This window comes from Argiope bruennichi, chromosome X1 (assembly GCF_947563725.1).
Source record: "Argiope bruennichi chromosome X1, qqArgBrue1.1, whole genome shotgun sequence".
Classification (NCBI taxonomy): Eukaryota; Metazoa; Arthropoda; class Arachnida; order Araneae; family Araneidae; genus Argiope; species Argiope bruennichi.
Genome location: NC_079162.1, coordinates 93,685,555 through 93,707,285, shown reverse-complemented (window position 1 = coordinate 93,707,285; position 21,731 = coordinate 93,685,555). Strand labels below are relative to the sequence as shown.

Below are 21,731 nucleotides of genomic sequence, written 5' to 3'. Positions count from 1 at the left end.
TTATGGACATGAGTGTAATTATTGTATTTAAGGTTTTGTTAATGTTTGAGCACTATGAACTTTGTTTGAAATCTAAGTTTTTATTTGTGAAGATTATCAATTTATTATTTATTTATTAACTTTAGTGGAGTTGATTGAGTTAGCTTCAATTTAACATTTCTTTCAAAACTTCTATTTAAAATTATTAACCCATCTAATTGGATAAAGTCTTACTCACCATGAAATACATCAAATACTCATAGGAAATTTAATTTTTGAATCCATTGTAAATCCTTGAAGAGAAAAACGTGTGAAGTCCAGTTAAATATTAGATGACATGTGATATTCACGTGATTTAGTCATGTGACCATGATGCCACGTAAACTGGTTTCTTTAGAATCCAATTGATTTTAAAATTTATTTTTTGAAAGTATTTTCTTGTTAAGTTATTTATAGTTTTATATAAATAACTTAAATCTTCAAGAGATAAAAATAAAAGTGTAAACTGGAATGATTATTATATAAAATGGAATAATAATATAATTAAATCTGAGTGGTTATTTAAGATCATATAATTCATTCCTCCTTTCTGGCAAATAACAAGGATTAAATCCGTGTATAATCTCAGTTAATAGTATTATATTCATACTTGAAATTCATAAGCATCTATGCATATGTTATGTACTGATTTTAATTTACTATATAGAAATTAACTAGTTTTGTTTTAGAAAAACACGCTTTTAACCAAGCGAAAAAGTGAAAAAACTAGAATATGCAATTTATATTAAAGAATAATTTTGGACGTCAAAATTTGTGATAAACACGAGATAAATATTTTGCGCCACTAAATAATGCATTTAATTATTTAGATTTTAAAAATACTTTTTTATTTATGCACTGAGCAAGATTTTTTTTAAATTTGAATCTTTCCTTATAGTTGCACTTGTTCGCCTTGGAATCTACTGCTTATACTCACTATCTGATGGTACCACTTGTACAGAAATAAACATAGAGTAAATAATTGATTAAATTCTAAAAGCATTAAAAGAGTACATTGTCATTGAGAATACAAATACACAAGTGTATAACATTTCAAATCTGCAGGGCAAGAGCAAATGAGTGAAAAATCAACCACATAACTTCATCTTTGGAAACTTAAAATAAGTGACCTTAAATAAAAGTGTTTAAATATAAATTTCTCTTCATATATATAATAGAAATTCAATAGTTTTACTTTGTTTAAGGTTTTTAATAAAAAGATTCATTTCTAACAAATAAAAATACAATTTTTATCATGAACAAATGAACTCCCCAGGCGTGCGCATATATAAAACCTTGCAATATAATGTTTTAATTTTGCTACTAGAAATAAAATCTTTTATAATTTAATATGAAACTTAAAGTTGAAAGAATATTAATTCTTATTTGGAATTAAAAATTAGGACTGCACATCTCATTTCAAGGAATTAATCAATTCAGTCTCAGGATAATTTCAGAATGGATTTTAAATTATAGCAATCAAGAAAACTAGAGTACATTCGAACAAATTTCAACAAATTTTAAAAATCGAACAAAAGAACTGACTAATGGACAAACTTTGCTAAGTTTTAATTTAAATATTCCTAAGCTCTTTTTTCGAATAATCTATTGGGAATCATATTGCTGCGTATGAAGACTCAAAGATCAGTTTTTGATGCCATAATCATTAAAGATTCGTAAAAATGAACTTAAAGGAATCAACAAAATCTTCAAATGTATATAGAACGTATCACAAATCATTTAAATTCACTGCTAAAGAAATAGAAAGTTTATTCGAGCGTAATTTTTTTGAAGAGTTCGAGATCTCATGAATGTCTGTCTTGTATAAAATTGTATAAAAATCGTGATCTGAAAAAGAACAAAGCTCCAAATGGTTTTAAACTGAGTCCATATTAAAGCAAACTAACACACACACACACACACACACACACACACACACACACACACACACACACACACACACACACACACACACACACACACACACACAAAGCTCTCAATATTTTAATAAAAAATTGTTTATGCTTATTGCATTTTATTCTTGAAACAATGATAATTGCATAAAATAAATTGAAATAAACTGTTTGCATAAAATAAATTGAAACAAACATTTTTTTTATCTCAAACAGATTAAAAAAATTGCTATGGAAAGACATATAACACATAAAGGTTAAAAGAGTCTTGAAAATCAGTGAAATTCTTTCTTTCTTTGGCTAAGAAAAGACAAGAATAAAAATGTTTAGCTTCGAAGTTCATCGAATGATTTATTTAAAATCTTTCAGAGATAAATTAAGGTATATATTGCCTTGTTCCTTAGTTAGGAAATAAGTCGTATTTCTAATTTCGAAATATTTGATATAAACGACATCACGTAGCATTAAATCAACTGTAAAATCTTTCTAAATGAACGCATTGCTTATTCTGTCGCTTAGGAACTTCGAAACGTACTAAAAATAATTATAGAAAAAAATGAGCGAAAAGAAAATTAAATTATGCTTTTTCTCGTAAGAGCATTTTTCAAAATTTATAATTTGAGAAAATTACATTTTAAGATGTAAAACAGTATTAAAATCTCTCAAAGATTATTCTGAGAAACGAAACTCAAACACTTTTGTTAAGAAAGCCGTTCAGAAATTAAAAATTTCGACCAAAACTATATTTATATGCTAGAAATTGTCTTTTCAAAATGGTCATTTACCATAAAGGAAAGTATTGCATCACAGAATAATATTGTAAACAATTATTATTTACCCTCTAAGGTAGATAATAGAATGAATGCATTCACTCTAGTCATGTAAGCTGATTTGTAAATGAAAATCAAATTAAGAAACCAAGCAATGGACTAATAATTATACATTTCATAGCTTTGATTCTTAATTAGATAGAGTAAACATGACATACGGGTCGAAGATTTATTCTCATATTTACAAGGTAAGGAAATATTAAACTTCAAATAATATTAGGTGCGTTAGCTATAAGATCCATTAACGGAACTTGAGTGATAGAGCGATTAATTTTGTAAATTTATGATCAAAGAGTTTCTGTCTTGCCAGATCCAATTAAACCATCGATATTTATCTAACGCCATTGAAATTATCAGTTCGTCGATAGGAATTACTGAAACTTGCATTTACTGAAATTGTCGAAACGTGCTTGTAACAAGTTGTATTAAGTAACAACTTCTGGTATTTTTACACTTTCGTGTATGAAATATATAAAGAGAAAGTATTATAATCGTCAAAAAATTCGGTTTCAACATTTTGACGAATCTCCTTTCGAAAAATATATTGGGATTTTGCCTATCTATTTGTCTGTTTATCTGTGAAAATAATTGGAAATTGTTTGAAGCTTGAAGAATGAAAATTGGTACATGGTATTTACATCGTTGTTGTACATTTCTATCAAATTTTGAACGAAATTAATTCACTGAAAGTTTGTTTCTCTGTTTCAGTGCTAGTGAACAGGATAATTACATAGCGTAAGGAGCCAGTTGGATAAAATTTAGCACATAGTTTTAGCATCTGAAATGTAGATTCGAAATGAATTTTGAACGAAATTATTCAATTGTTTCCATCTCTGCATTCGTATGCATGATCTTGTTGCTAAGATAGTAGTTCCGAGCTAAATTTATATTTAATCGGCGGACAAAAATACGTCCACAAAGATATACTCAATTTTCTTCACTAAATACGGAGCGCAAAACTCTCATGCGCGAGAATCTGAAAATAAAAATGCAAACACAATTTGTATTCATAACTTTGCCTGTGGTCAACAATTTTTTGAAAGGAAGGGAGAGTATTTAGAGAGTAAGAAAATTTCAGGGAGGACACTACCACTGATTTAAAAGTATTACAACTTTTCTGTATTTGCATTTTTTGATTGAAAAGGAGTAAAATTTAGTGAGAAAAAAAAAGTCACTTTAGATTTGTTCCATACTAGGTGTTCAAAAACTTCATTAACGTGGAGCATGAAATCGGAAAGGTAATGGGAATGATACTAGGATTCCTTTATCAATGAATCAATTAAAAGAAAAACATGCAACAGATAAAATGAATAACACAGAATAATTAGACGATAAAGTTATTATAGCACAAGAAACCCTTAGCACAAATATCAATATTACAAGATTTACACAATTTCGTAGGTATAATAATATCAGGTAAGAAAGAGTATCAATGTCAAACTTAGTAAGTAATCAAAGGATTTACCATCAGAAATGATACACGATTCGAATGTTGTGATTTATGCAATTGGTTAATATACTTTAAAAAATATATTTCATCAAGTGCATGATGTACATTTTATCTGGTGTACTCTTTTCTTTTATTTAATTGATAGGCAAAGAGCTCTCTATATTACTCGCTCATTACGTTTTCGATCGCGTGTTCTATTGCATAAATGATTTTTTTTCTGTATGTTTGATTTACTCTTAAATTTTTGTTTACGATTTTTCAGGACACAATGTGTAATTGTGTCCAAAAGAATCTGCAAGAACATTGAAACAATCTTCAAAAAAATGTTCAATTTAAACACATTTTTATTAAAAAAAAACAAAAAAAAAAACGAAAGTTTGCTATGTTAAAAAAAAGGTGAATTTTTTAAATTATATTCTGGATATAAAAAGAAAACTTTAACTTTTATTTGTGATCTAGCATTAGTGAAATAAATTTATCTCACAATAATTTATTGCGAATTCAAACAACACTTAGTTTTCAACGCTTCTCAGTAAATAATAGAAAAGTTTTTGATAGTTAATTAAATCATAATTAGTTAGTTAATTAAATAATAATCGATAGTTAATTAAATTAAAATCGAGCAATTTCTTTCATAAATTTTGGGAATTTTGGTATTTTCTAAGCACAAAGAGTAGCTTCCACTTTCATTAATTTTATTCGGAAAGATTTCTTCATCTATAAGAAAGATTTCACAAGAAAATGTTTTAGGTTATTATTTATGGTTAGGTTTTTAAAAAAACAACCCTAAATCTTTATCAGAAACCATAAATGAGTTTTGAATATTTCTTAACAAATTAATTTCTTATGAAAAAACATTTTATAGCTGTAGAAATTCCCATATTTTTAAAAGTTTGCACAAAAAAAATTTATTTATTGCTAGTCTTAAGCAATTTAATATAGATAGCAGCTTCACATAAAAAATTAACTTATTAATAATCTTTAGTATTTTGAGATTTATACCTTTTGAAACATTCTTCATTTATATCACTTTTCCCTGATTTTTACTTTATTCTTATTTTTAGAATAAATTTATTTTCTAACCCGCTTTATTTAATTTGATGAAATATTGTTCTTGTTTTTCTGACGAGTAAAAAGCTATTTGCTTCAGTTTTCAAAAATTACAAATACTGACAGCTTCTAATCGAGGATGTTTTTAGATAAAAGCATCTTACACTAATTGTTTATGTTTTGGATGAATTTTTTTTCTGATGGTTTTCTATTGCTTGTCTTGAAACGTAAGGAAAAGAAGGTTAAAATATTTGCTGTTAGATTTTGATGTAACTAAATAACTTCTGATGTATGTCATTTTAAATGAAGTAAAAAATCAACTTCTTAACATTTAAAGGATATAAAACGTTTTCTTCGAATACATTTTACCTTGCTTTATACTACATTCTCAAATAGAAAAAATATAGTGAATAAATTCTGTCTGATTGATGGATTTTAAATTTCAGTTTTTCTGCTCCTTTTCTGATCTTCTAAGAATATTTATTATTATCTGTGCTCTTTTATTAAAGTATTGTTTCAAGTGTGTAAAGATAGGACAATATAATCGATTTTTCACCTTCTCCCTTATATGTTAAAATTTTGTAATATTGGGCTCTTTCCCGTTTAAAATACATTATTTTCATGTTTTCAAAACTAATTCATCAGCTACTCGATTAGTTTGCTTAAAATTTGTTTCTCTGTGATTGATGTCATCTCTTGAGAGAAAACTGGTTGCAAGATTACATAATGTATTTTTTAATATACCTAAATTAGATACTACATTTCAGGATATACACTCATGTCCATGAATTAAGGATAATGCAAGTTCAGGAAAAGAAAGAGACAGAAGCAAAACAAATGTGACATATTTGTAAAGCCTATTTATTAAACAAAAGGTAAAGAGCAAAAAAGATGCTATATGTTTGATATCATTAATAAAAATTGCGATTTTTTTGCTCCCTGAAGAAAATTACAAAAAAAAACCCACTCTATTTACAAAAACCAATATTACATGGTAGGTATGATGGTAAATACATAGCATGTCTGCCCGACAATGCAATATAGTCCGTACTACGCCTAGGCATGCTGAGTATCAAATTATCGATCTGATCTTGGGGAATATTACACTAGTCATCAAGCAAAGCTCTCCGAAGTTCCGGTAGACATATAGAGGTGGTTGACTATCCCACACATGCTCTACTGGATTCAAGTCCGGTGAGAATGCTGGCCTGTCCATACGGATGATATCCTCCGATCAAAGGCATTCGTTTACGATATTTCCACGGTCAGGACGGGCGTTTATATCTATAAGCACGAATTTTGCGTATTTCCACGGTCAGGACGGGCGTTTATATCTATAAACACGAATTTTGCGCCCATGGCGCCCCTAAACAAACGTACATGTTGTTCCAGAATGACGCCCAGCTAGATTTGGCCTGTCATGGTTCCAATTTGAACGTGCATGTCAGTTCTGGAACCTAGAATAATTCCTCCCCAAACGAGCAATCCTGCACCACCGTAACGGTGTCGTTCAATGATGTTCTCTCTATGTGGTAACGGGTACCTGGGGCTCACCATATGAAAGTCCGGCGAGAATCAGACTGAAGCTAAATCTGGACTCGTCGGAAAACATCACACAAGCCCATTGTTGCAGTGTCCAGCTGGATACGCCCACATTCCAGACAGCCGGTAATTCTACCACGTAAAACATCATCCAAATGCGTCATTTGTGTCATAACTATGTGGTTATTGCACGGAAAGGCTTATAAAGCACTTGCGAATAATTTTACTTCTTTGCCTGTATTCCTTATACATCACTCTCTTACACTCTCATCATTATGACGTACTATCGGTGTCATCTGGTGGCTTCCTGAAATTTGCATATGATTTTTGAAGATGTGTGCAGTCATTTTACGGGTGATATATGTATTTTAGAGTTCGATTTCCGCGTGACTCTGCATTATCCTTAATTTATGGACATGAGTGTAATTAAAATAGGAAACCCATATTTATTGAACAAATAAAAGTGAGTTTAAAAAATAATTTTAATTATATTTATTGTATATTTAGAAATATTAATTATTTCAGGTTGAGTGGCAAATCATAATCTAAAAATGAATATATTTATGAAAATGTTTTACACTTTGTGAAAAAGATTCAGCCTTTATTTTAAAACGTATATTTAAATATCAGTGTTACAAATTTTCTAATTTATGGCTATTATTATACCCTCATTTTCTAATTTTTTAGATGCATTGGATTTCAAGTTAAAAAAATTCATATATCAGACAACCATTTTTCATAAACAGTGTAATAAAATTATGAAAGTTTAAAATATACGTAGAAAATATATTTCCAGATATATTGACCTTAAATATGTCATGAATGTTTATTACTTTATATATAAAGTAATATATATAAAGTAATAGCATTATATATATATATATATATATATATATATATATATATATATAATATAAAGTAATATCATTCATTATATATTTAAGGTCAATATAACTGGAATTATATTTTCTACGTATATTTTAAACTTTCATAATTTTATTGCAGTATATATATATATATTTATGTTAGAAATCAGAGTCTTATAATGTATTCACATAAGTGCAACTAAATGGAAATTAATCACATTTTTTTTTCTTCTTTTGTGCAGTTTGGCAACCTTCATACCGGATAGAAAACCATGGTCCATTGCTTATCATAAATTTGCTATTAGAACAGGTAAGTCTCTTAATAGTTTTATTTTAATTTAAGAAATATATAAATAGCCACCCTTTACAATCAGCTTATTTGCTCACAGTACTGAATTTTTAGGTTTTAAGCATATTAATACAGAATGCATCTTTTTAAAGTTGCGCCTTGTTATTTGATAAAAAAGAATAAAAGAAATTTGATTGAATCAGTTTAAAACAAATTTTTCGACGAGCAAATTAAACAGTGCTACAAAATGCTACTTTGAAGTGAATTTCCAAAAATGCATTTTTTAAATTTTAATTTAATTATCGGCAAAATCAATTTTAGTGACATACCAAGCCCTCTTCCTAGTTATTTTAATAATATTTTACAGCTCCATTAATTAGCTAACTGAAGCGTAGAATTAGGTGCAGATTTAAAAATAATGTTCGATGAAGCAATCTGAAATGTTCGTATGCTTTTGTAACGTAAGATGATTGCCATTACAGTACAAAATACAATTAGTACAGTATAAAATACAATTATTAAAAGCGATTTCTGTTCAAGGTACCATAATATTTTAATATATAAATTAAAAGATTAAAATTATTCTACTACTGACTTTTGAACAATTGAATAGACAAATAGTACGAAGCATTAAATGATTTTATATTAAATTATCACATATTCATATAAATAAGGTATTCGGAGATAATATTCTTTTAATAATTATAAACTGTAACACCGGCACTTGCATTATCACGGTAGGGAGGGGGGGGTATCACTTGTAATGCTTCACTGCATAATTTAAATTACACTCTTTTAAATTATACTCAAATGTTGAATAACTAGTTATTAAAGATTTTATTAGATTTTTGACTTGATTAAGGTTATTTTTAATAAAGAAAGTTAAAGTCGAAACTACTTCTTACAATTCACTTTAATTAAGAATTTAAAATATTTTTTTCTGAAATATTTGTCTTTACAAATTCATGAGAAATTAGACAATTTCAGAGGAAAGCTAAAACAATTCATAAAATATAAAGGTTATAAAATAGGAATGTAAAGATTATTTATTAATAGTAATAAAAATTACTTTAAAATGAAATCTATCTTCTGTTTTATTTCGAGTAAAATGATCAATAATTTGTTACTTGATTTTCATGCAATTATTATGATGATGATAATGATAATGATAAAATTCCTTCTGATGAATTTTTTACAAAATTTTATGCATACTGCCGATTTGGTGGTAAAAATATTTTATTGAAATTCATTCTCTTACTCAGAATGAATTTCTCTTTCTTTTTTTTTTAAATTATTTCAAATGAGAACAAACAAACATTTTTTCCTGTTTCATTTCTATTTTTTTCTCGGAGGAGGAGGGGGGAGAACTCCAGGCGCTCTGAAATATATAGGAAATATATATACGCTCTCAAAACCTCAATGTTGAATACTTTGTCAATTATAATACCTTATTTTTGTATTACAACGGTCATGATTTCGTCAAGAAAAAAATTACCATTTATAATATCATAGCTATCTAAAACAGTGTCAATTTCAGCAGTTCAAAATGAAAGTATTTACTTACAAAGCTTTACAAAATGAAAAAATTCATTGAAATATCCTACATTTTATTCTGAATATATGAACCAATTTATGGGTCTAGAACCTTCATATTTTTAAAGAAATTGTGTCATTTGAAGCCACCCACATTGTATAATAAGTGGGTGTCAGATATTTTGAAAACTCCTCCTTTCAGAATTTTCAAAATATGCGAGTAAACGCTCTATAAAAATAATCTTGAATAGAAATTTTTAATTAAAATTCGTCTAGACAAATAGTCAGTTAATTTTTATCTATATTTAATTAATTCAGTTTTCTTTATCGTTTATTTCCAAATTCATTTTTTTCCAAATTTCATCGACAGATTTTCATTTCCAAATTTTATCTGAAGTTAAATTATACGTTGGAAAAGCTTTTAAATTCATTTTTTAACATTGCTGGTATTGTCAATGATTATAATACTTTTCTTTGTTAAAAGATGTATTTGAAAAAAAAGGGGGAGGGGGGGGGTGTATATAGGCTTGTGCCGAAAGAAGAAAACTGAGTCTAAACGAATCCTTAGTAATCGAATAGGAAAAATTCCACTTTAACCAGTTTCTTTCTCCCAGTTTTACTCTCAAGTAATCTTATCTGTTAATAGAATAATTCAATAAATTTTTGATTCCTTATCAGTAATGCTGATTCCCATCTTTCATAATATGAATAAAAATGAATTTTAAATTAAAAACTGAAGACTGAAAATGATTAAAATATTTTTTAGTAAACTAAGAGAAATATGTTTCGAAAAATAGTTTTTCATTCTCTTATGTCAAATGAACAATTATACTAGTGAAAAACAATCTTTTATTATTTACTCAGAGATTAAATTTCCCTTTATCTATTTTTTCAATACTTTTGAACCTGAAATTCTTACGACATCATTCTTTCTACAGTTTTGAATTAGATGATGAAAAATATGGAATTGGAAAAACATGTTTTGAAAATCTTCACTGTCAAAATACATTTCTGTTTTTCAGAAATGAATACATTCACCAATGAATGCCTTTTCAATAAGAAATCCGTTGGTTAGAAATAATTTATAATCTGATTGTTTCGCACGTTATTCAATATTCCCTATCGTTTTATGCATTCATTTAATTGTGTTGTTCCTTTATTTCTGTTTAATTTTTAAAATATCGTTTGTCATTCATGAAATGTATTCTCTGCTTAAAAATTTATAAAGCTTCCATTTAATTTAGACTTAAAACGATTGAAAAAAATGAAAAATATTATAATTCTTTTAAAATATATTTTTTTATTTTCGTCAATGAGAATAGTTTTCCATTGAATTGCACCAGAAAGGTCATATGGTTAGTGACAAAAACAAATCTTATACAGTGTCATTATAAAATTAAAGGTCAAATAAATTTTGTCCTAAAAAGTATAGTTAAAAATAATTAGGTCTTAAATAGGAATAACAATTTCGGTTCTTATCATATATGTTTGAGTTGATCTCAAAGAAGAAAATTAGCTTTAAAATACAGACTTTGAAATGCAATTATTTGTTTATTAATTTGGTCACATTGGCAAAACTTACCCAATCGGTGCAAGGTTTTGTTTTAAAAGACGGAAAATTTGAATATAAAAGCCAAATTATAAAACAAAGGGAAACAAATATTGCGCAAGGTGTATTGCGTTTTTTAACACCCTAGTTAGAAGCAATACTAGAGCTATTTTGGGATGGACCTTATACTTTTGAACCGAAATCAGATGATGAGTATGGGACCTAAACTGACACCTCTCTTTTAGCTTCTGCACCACTCTAGTGGAAGGATATTTCGTCCTGACAGATTTAACTTATACCATATCAGCTTAATAAGTGGTTATTAGGGGCGGGGGGGGGGAATCAAACCTGGGCACCCTTCAGGCCTGAAGTCACACAAAATTCAAAGAAGAAGCTCCGAAAATATCTTTAAAACATTCAGAAGGCAAAGCAAATGTTTAAGAATAAATCACCGATTCTAAACGTAAACAGTACAGGGTGTGCGTAAAAAATGAAACAAGCTTTTTTTTTTCTTGAATGTTGCAACTAGACATATACATCCAGTTGCAAAAAATTGTTAGATAAGATATGCAATTTTATGTAAACACTTTGACTTCTCTACAGGGTGAGTTACAGAAATTAAATTTTTTTATGGTTTACATAGTTAAAAATGCCAATTAGAAAATTTTTCTCTTACTCTCATCTATAAAAACGCAAAGTTTAATGCTTCTCTCTGTAAAATTGGCTGAGATATGGAAAGTCAACCATCTAACTCTCCGACCCGACCTAAGGCACACGGATTTAAACCATAAAACTGAATGACCGGACCGCCGCAACAGCAATTGGCGGGAACTGTGGTTGAGTCCTAAGGGCCGTCACCGGCCACGGTACAACCCTCCCCGAAGGAAGTACGTCCCGTCATCGATGGGAGGAGCCAGATCCCCCACCTATTAGTGTACCCTCCAGGGTGGCGAGATCCAACCACCATGCCGGAAGCATCTCATTCTCATTTCGAGGTGCCCCCCGCCCCGAGGGTCGCTGAGATATGGAAAGGCAAACTTATTGATTTAGACCACTTTTTCATGCATTAAACTGTTTTTTGGTAGACTATATCGCTGTACGCATTAAGTTTAACACGCAAAGTGAAATAAGTTATTGAAAAAGCAGAATCAGTAAATAATAATGTACTAATAATTCTTATTAATTCCATAAGACAAGTCAAATAATATATTGCCTTAAGCATTTGTAAAAATTATTCAGAATGCGCATCTTCGACACTTTTATTAAACTGCATTTTTCTTACAATACTTACGAACAATCTGATCCATTTCATCCATTTTTCATAAAGACAAACTTTTTGGATTCTTTCTCAAAGATCTGTTATATCTGCAAGAGATGGTTATACAAAGAAGAATTTAAGGGATTCAAACTTAATTGGATGTATCGATCGCGAGAGTATTTTTATACTCATTCAAAATTTTTGAGAATGCTACCTCACATATTAGTAGAAAATTGCCACAAACATTGCCTCTTATACTATGAATGGACTTTTATGGTCCTAAAAGTGATCTATTTAACAAATGATGCTTACATCTCTATTAAAGCGTCATTTCTCTGTCAAATTACATTTCTCAAGAATAAGGATTTTATTTTATTTGAAATTGAGGTCAACTACAAAATTCTAGACATCGGTCATGATATGATTATAGCTGCCCATAGAGTCTAAGAATACTATATGGATGCCTATGTTGTTACTATACTATATGTTGTTACGTTGCAGCGTTCTCTACGCTACTGTTTTGGAATGTTGAACTCTGCATTAATTGCTCGCACGCTAGCATAAGAGAAAATAAAACAGCCAAAATGACAATTTTTATATTCCTTCTTAAACGTCTCATCCTTCCTGGAAAAGGAGGATCCTGCATTTTGCAATCGCTAAATCTCTCTATATATGTATTTTCTGGAAGGATACCGGGAAATCGAAAAACGACAGTTTTTTCCATGTTCGCCAACATTAGATTTGCATATAGCCTTTCAAAATTTTCTTCGTTAATGAAATAGTCATTCTTTTGGAGAGTTTAATATGGCGCATACAGTTGCGAGCAAAGAATTTTATTTTCTTGTTCGGTATTCACCTTTTTCTCTGAGATAACTTTTAATTTCTCAAATTTTGTGACTTTTCTTTATAAAGATGAAGTTGCAGCTGTCGATTAATCAAAATGAACAATATCATGCGTAACAAATATCTTTCAAGTCGCGATTTTTGCATGATAAACTACTTGACAAATTATATCCGTTTTTCTACAATTAATAAATTTTCACCAATGAAGTAAATGTTTCCATCTAAGTTTGTCAGAAGTTTTCTAAATTTAAAATTGGGCATATTTCTGCTCATTTTGTAGATAGAATCGTGAAATTTTACGTGTGCAGAGACGAGCGTAATAAAAATATTTTACTTATTGGTACTTTTTCAGCTATGGGGGTCGTATAGTTTTTTTTTTTTAATTTTTAAGTTTTTTAATATCGACCTTCACCGAATCCAAAAGGTTTTAATGCATTTTTTCATCTTATTTCTTGAAATTTTGTAATTGGAAGTATATGTCTAGAGCAAAATTTTGGGGGATAAACCATTTTTTGAGATACTCTATCTAATGCTGTTGTGAATGAAATTGCGCTGTAAAACATAAAACTTCGAAAACGTGAGAAACAGTTTTCTTGAAACTAGCCATCAAGATAAAATAAATGTTGTACACTATTTTATATAATCGCTTCCCTCAAATTTAATGCAAAATCACGTTTCTGTGTGGACAGAAAAATATTTTTATTCAGTTTGAAGGAAAACCTATGCAGCAGAATAAATTGTTAATAAAAAAGTGTTTAAAAAGTAGAAGCACAAAAATTCAATTTTAGATGCCGGATATATATATTATATATTCTGCCATATTTTTCGTACAGTATATTAAAGTTTGAATAAATTTTTCAAAAATATGCAAAATGCTAAGGATTTTCATTACCTTGTGGCCAATTAATACAATCTGGCATTTCTCCATGCTTTTCAACGAAAAACAGCTTTTTTGATGCATCCATGCTAGCTTTTCTGTTTCTGTGGTTTACTAGTGTAATATATTTTTGTGAATGTCTCTGTTTATAAATTTTAGATTTTGTACATTTTTAGAATTTCTGTCTGTGAACACTATGATTCCAAAAAGACTTGGACTCAGTTTATGAATTTGGGTATATAGATATTGCACCAAATTTATAAATTTCTATCAAATTTTGAACGAAATCCGTTCTGAGGAAATCTGTTGGTGTGACTTTCGGAATAAAATTTGACACGACGACTACGAAACAAATAGAGCAAGACAGATAATATTTGGTGCATATATTTAACATCTAAAGTGCAGATATCTAGCAAGTTAGGAGCTAAATCCGTCAAAGGATTGATTGTATAACGGTTTATATTTTTATAAGCATCTAAACGCATCTCAATAACGCAATGACTTAAATATATGAACTTTGGTAGATGAATTCATGACTACAAAATTGTATTTCTGTGTCAAATAAGTTTTGGTTTCTATCAATTGGGAAAAATCAGTCGTATAAAACACAGATTCAATTTTCGGAAACTATTTACGGTATATCATGGATTAATCGCCACATAAAATCGCCAAGTGTCATATGATTGATTCAACAAAAATGATAATTCAAGCCAAAAATCAATATTTTGCAACTATGGTTCACTAGAGCAAGCAAATCATTCATCGTCTTACCCAAAGTCTACAATTTTACGCCGGAACAAGGGGATAACACCTTTATTAGATAGTTTGCAGGAAAGTTTTGAGAAGACCACAATCGCTGGTTGGTTAATCGGATTCACAAACAATAGACAGGGTGGCGTTCAAACATGACTCCAAAAATGTGCTTTGCATATTCTGGGAGATCTAATACAACAAGATTATTAAAACCTTGATGACGAATTTGTTAACTATTACCATGTACCTTTGTGAACATTGTAAACGAGAATATTTAAACAGTTTAATGCGGTTAGATAAACTGTTTTAACTAAATTAAAATGAAAGGTGAAATGGCAGTTCTGGCATTTGAGCCAGAAATGTAAATATTGATATTAAGAATTCTTTGAAAACTAAGGGGGCTCATTTGTTAACCTTTGTAGTTTTCAGTCAATTAAATGTTTTAAGAGATGAGAATAAAATATGAATGAAACTAATTCATTTAAACTCCTTCAGGACCAGTTATTATATTTTAGTTGAATTGTTTGTCCTCTAAATTTCCCTCGTGAATATAACCTCATTAGCCAATGACTGTATCATCTCAAAAAATGTAATGCGTACATTTGTAAACGCTGTAGCTACGTTAAACAAAACAGTCAGTTTTTACCTTTTGTGTATTTACAAAGATATGAACAATTTAAAGACTCATTTTTTATCGTCTTTTCTTAAAAGTTCTATCTGATAAGTATTTCTGATAAATCTCATGAGTATATCCTGTTTATTTTTATGAAATTTACATTGACTTGTATGCTAAATTGAATTTTCGCATAGTATAATACGTTTTATAACTTTATTAAGAAAAAGTCTTTAGTAAAACAGTCTTTCCCTTAATTAATGAAAATAAATTGTCTTACAGATAGAAATAAAATAATTCTTTTCAAAACATGGTGACTTACAATAGTCTTGCGAGAAAAAGATATTTGTGCATTAATTTAAAATATAAACATCTCTTAGTATTTTTTACAAACTCAAACAATTAAATTATTTGTACACTGAAGTAATTAATGTTTAGAGCCTCAGTTTGTTTGAAAAAGAGTTGTACAGTGAAACAAATTATTTAAAGTAATCTCTAATTTGGTATTAAAACCATTCATTGGATTCCAGTATCTATTTTTTGTATCTATATGTTTTGTAGTATAGACATCCAGCTATTCTATTGTATTTTAAATTCGTAATTGGGAATTAATTGAATTATTCATTTAGTTTTCTATATCTGAATGATATTAATCTATAGATTTTTTTTATTGTAGTCTTGTATATAGCAGTTCTAATAGTAAAGTCAAATTTTCTAGGATCATTTTACAATCAATGATAATAACAATTTGACAGTTTTTGTTAAATGATAATTCGATAATCCAAGTTGGTTCAATATAAAAAGATTGTTATAGTATTATTTAATATAAATGATACTATAACAATCCTGACAAACTTTAATATAACAATCTTTACAAACATACTATACTTTTTATGGTAGTACATAAAAGGACTCATAAAGTTTGTGACCTTTTTATTATCATTTAATAAACAAGACAAATGCTTTCGAAGTAGGTCGGAAATATAAGAAAAATTGTTTTTGCTTTAAAAATCAGATGGCGATTTTGTGAGTAAATTAAGTAAAAATAAAGAATATGCAAAATAAAATAAACAATACAGGTTTAATGGAATACATATTTTGAATGAACCGTTTATTGAATTACTAAGCAAATACAAGATAGTTCGAATTAAACTTCAGTAGCTAGGAAAGTTGTGGAGGCCCATCCCTATATAAATCCAAGTGATACGAATTTCAAACAAAGCACTGGTCACTTATTAAATTTAAAAAATAATAACAAACCAATTTTTTTAAAAAAGGGAATGAAGAAATAAAACAAATGTGTTTCAGTATAAATCTTTATTCATAAGAACCTCAATAATCAAAATTCACGTGACGTGAAATCAGATTAGTCAGGAGAACAAATTGTTGCAAACTAACCATTGATTATATTTTTGGCTATGAAAAATTGCCATAGTAAAGGAAGAACAGCTCAAACTATGTGAAAATATGCCCCATTTTGCATAAATATTTAATCATAAAAGCATCGACGTAGATGTTGTCCTGGAATGTTGAAATTTTAGAATCAAAATTTGTCAACATGTCATAATTCATTAACGGAAGTTTTGAATCTCTGTAGAAGTAGCCCCTTCTGTATTGTAATCGGGCTGATTAATTTTTTTTTAACTTTTGCTGCTCTAGGATCAAAAATTTGATGAACGGTTTTTTCAAATTTTGTACAGTTCAGCGCCATCTATTAGCGAAATTTGGAATTATTTTCATTAATTTTTACCAGAGTCATCTATCAGCGAAATTTGGAATTATATTCATTTAACTTCTGACTAGGGTATCAACTGAATTGCTTCTTGTCCATATTTATTGCCTCTTGCATTAATTAAATAAATATTTTTAATATCTTTTTGAATTGGTGAGATTTAATTTGAACAACTCTTTACTAGCTTATTTACAGCTTATGCGTTTCGTATATTTACTGGTTGCCGCATCTTAGAAGCTAAGTTTCATTTTGATAAGGCTCTATGCATTCAAAAATCTACTACACAGGATAAATTCAACAAGATCTACTATCCTACTGTTTATACGTAGTGGGAATTTTGATAGATGATGTCGATTCAGGTGTTATCTTTGTCATGATCATTGTTCAAAATTCAAATCCATCTCCAAATAACGCTGCAGATTTATAGATCCCTGTCACATAAAAAATTTGACAATTTTTAATCGATTTTAAATAGAATGCTTGCCGTTTATTCTTATCTTTTGAAAAGAACTTAAAAGCTTTTATTTGACGCTTGAGCTATTTAATTATCTTTTTGACTTACAAAAAGACACCGTAAGACAAGTTAGAAAAATATATAATACATAATACATGAATATATAATACATATTATGAACATCAAAACTTTTCAGTTTCAGGAATTAAATAAAAATAGATATTTATTAATATTTATATAATTATTAAAAATTTATTACATTTTTATTTTATTTCAGCAATAAATTTTAGTTAATATAATAATTATTCTCTTTTTTTCATCATACTAACTTCATAATTAAAAAATAAAGCCAATATGAAACACCAATAATGAAACACCAATACACTAATATGAAACACCAAAACACCAATATGAAATAAAAGTAGTCAATGAAGTGATTATAGTAATTTTCCAGACGAATAGTTTTTTTTATTTCAATATTGTATTTTTTCAAATTATTTTTTTCGTTTCGTTTCTTCGCTGAGTTCATTAATATTGTTTATCACTAAATCTCAAATACATTTTATGCTTACGAACAAATGTTTATGAAGTTGAGGATTAGACATTTCGAAGGATATAATTCAAAATGTTTCATGCTTTAACATTTGCATAACGGGAAAAATTATTTCAACATTTATAACTGCATATATTTTATAGTATTCATACATTCATTAAATTACGGAATGATCTCTCTGGAACTTTGCCTCATAATCTCTAAAAAGGGCCGAATACACTGCAATCCCGCATTACATTGTGGCCTTTGGGTAAGACCACGATTGTCTTGTACGACGCTGGCACACACGAAATAGAGATCTTTAGCGTGAATGTAGCATTTTCACTGAATCCATCGTGCTTACATGCGCTTTAAACACCTTTTTGCCGACCGATTAAAACCAAAATTGGACATGGAACGACAATTGTAGTCACAAGAAAATCGTTGATTTAAGTAATTAAGAAATTTCGTTGATTTAAGTAAATGAGTGATGATGATGAGTGCGTTTATGACTGATTCTGTTTACATGCCTGCGAAAGTACAAACCAAAAGCCAATCAACTCTTTTCACATTTGGTTCTAAATTTGTTACATATCTACCCCTAAGATATTATATATCTGTACCAAATTTTATTCAACTAGCTCTCTTCATTTTGTAATTAACTTACATTTCGGATAGCCGCACAGACAAAAATCCTGCGCACAGTTCAAAATTTGGTAATCCATATACCAAATTTCATCTGTATAACTCAAATTGTTTTTGAATCATCGTATTTACAGAGCGATCGATGGATAGACATATAGATAGATATAATGCCGAAAGCATATTTTCCGAACACAAAGAGGTCCCAAACGTAAAAACTTGTCGAAATCTCTTTGTTCAAAGTTTCTTGAGGCTTACAATACTTACTCTATACTTTATAATATACCACAAGTTTATTAAGTTACCACTTAATATACCCCAAGCAACAAGTTTAATATACTATTAAAGTGAATCAACCTGGCGTTCAGTGCCATTGAGGAGGTATGCAACCGAAACATTCCCGATCCTTAATGAAAATTAGTTTGCCAATCGGTTTATAATAAGCTAATAGCAAATTTCCGAAAAGATAAGAACACCGCTACTAAAGGTCATAGGCCGATGTAGGCGTTAGGTAAATGTTAGGAGTCTGATTTGTAGTACTCGTTTAATGGTGTTTCAAATGCCATTGTAAATATTAGAATCGGCATTTCCTTATCAGCTTGATATATCGTCGCTGTTATTCAAAATGACGAATGTCAAATTTGCCAAAATATTTTATTCATACAAAGCACTTGCATTGTTTCTCTACATCTGCTCTGAAATTGCGTATGTTGCATATGTCGTTAGTGGTTTCAGCAGGTTACATCAAAATATCGTAAGTGGTTTTTGTTGTATGACATTTTGAGATAGTAGCGACAAATCCATTTCTCAGCTGAAATCTTAGCTTATTTTTGGAGAAAATAAGTACTAACGACTAAAAGCAATATCGTGTTCCCTCATTAAATTTCAAATAAAATATAGTAGATGGATGAGAAAAGCGGTCAAAACAAATAAATTTAATGAATATATTATATGAAATGTGGAATTAAACAAGAGTTCAGTGTTCTGGTAAAATTTTATTTATCATCAAAAATAAATTATCCCTTTTCGTTTTTCTTTATATGTAATTTCCTTCCCCTTTATACCTTATATAATTATTTATTCTCTTGAAATGCATCATATAGCTAGCTATACGATTATTTAGACAATTCTTACAAATAACTTAGGTTCTCTGTGTATGGGTACACGAAAAATAATTTTATTATATGATAAAAGCAAGTACGACATCTCCTCACAAATTGAGAGTGGAATCCATATTTATATCATATGACATATTGCTAATTCTTATTCAGTTATTTATATTTTACCAGATGAAATTAATGAATGATAAAGTCTAAAATGAAACTTTAATATTCATGCCGTAATGTTTTTTGGCGCTACAACTACGTTTTTTAATTATAATAAACGGCTTCACTTTGCCCGTTTGATAATGAGGTTTCGAATTATCTCCAAAATGATAAACAAAGACAAAACATGATTAGCTTCTCCAAAATAAATAGATTAGTTAATTTCAGTATTTAACACTACACGTGAGACATTTTGAAATGGATTTTGTTGTCAACCGTGACATATTTATTAACCATAGTCAGATGACGGAGATGATTTCTGAACTGTCAGCTGCTTGACCAAACATGCACATAATAAAAATGATCAATTGATTCGAAATGCTAAAGATTTAAACATAAAGCTTAAAATAATTAGACAATATTTCAAGGGCAAACAATTGTGATTTCTTATCATAGTAAGTATTTTTCTTGTAATAAGTATTTCCCTTAATGATGTTGCACTGATAACTGCAGTTTTATAGCACTTCAATTTTAATCAATGTTTCAGGAAATATAACGCATGCTTAGAAGTCTTTGCTGCATATTTTTGAATCCAATTTTAACACATAATTTAGATAACACTGCTTAATTTATGAAATAAATTTTAAATGAGCAATACAACACTAACAGTGAAAAGCAATAACTTGCTTTTGCAAATAGCGAAGATCTAATTAGATCAATGAATATATTTTGGTGCTAGAATTTTTTGTACTGCAAAATTATACATAATTGGCATGTAGATCAAGCTTCTGAAGTTATTTACATAATAAGATAACATTATTATAAAGATAAGGCATTATTCATAATAAAAAGGAAATATTATATACGGAAATTCCTTTTCAAGCCTCAAATATTTCAAAAATTTAATTGGATTGATTTCATATTGACATAAAATGGACTTTTTCAACAATAGGGATATTATAATGAGAAATCTTTCACTCATGTTGATTTTGAAACAAATAAAGGTTCATTAAATTTTCTTAGTGAATCTTAGGAATTTATTTTTTATTTCATTATTTATTAAGACCAAAATTATAAGCCTTTACTATGAAGAATATATTTCAATATGGCAAAATGTGCTCTTTTACTTTCGGAATTATGCCGTGTTTAGTTATTAAAGATAATCGTTGAATATTCGTTAATTAATTTCATATTTTGCAATGTTGCATGGCACAGAAGTTGTCGCACTAGCCATTAATGTCTTTATAGTATGCTTTTTTTAGGTAGATTAGGTAGATTTAGGCAGATTAGGTAGACTATCAATTGCAATGTTCTTATGACAAGACTTCGGTAAAATTTCTTCAGATTTTCTTCGATTATGATGGTCCCTCGAACTCAAAACCACCCTTTATTTAAAAGTTCGCACACACACACACGCACACGCACACGCACACGCACACGCACACGCACACGCACACACACACACACACACACGTACGTACGTTTCTCCTCTTATAATTTAGTTTTCCCATTTTGAAATCTAACTGTCTGAAATATAAGATACTTTCCTATGAAAAACATTCTTTTTTTATTTCAATTAATATTCTTTTTTTGGTTAAGTTCCTAAAACAAAATTTAAATATCTAAGTTAAGATTTTTGTTTATATCTCAAAGTAAAAGGATCACGTTTCAATTTTTCTGCTTTTACACTCATGCAATCTATAATAGCGGTAGACATTTCTC

General features: G+C 28.9%; 1 protein-coding gene across 1 annotated transcript in view; it reads left to right on the top strand.

Annotated features, from left to right (window-relative positions):
- The window catches only part of LOC129958989 (uncharacterized), a 325,187-nt gene that overhangs the window by 134,460 nt on the left and 168,996 nt on the right, over positions 1-21,731 (top strand). Inside the window, exon 4 of the mRNA XM_056071757.1 lies at positions 7,912-7,979. Coding sequence (XP_055927732.1) covers positions 7,912-7,979 — 68 coding nt within the window. The remainder of the gene's footprint in view (positions 1-7,911; positions 7,980-21,731) is intronic.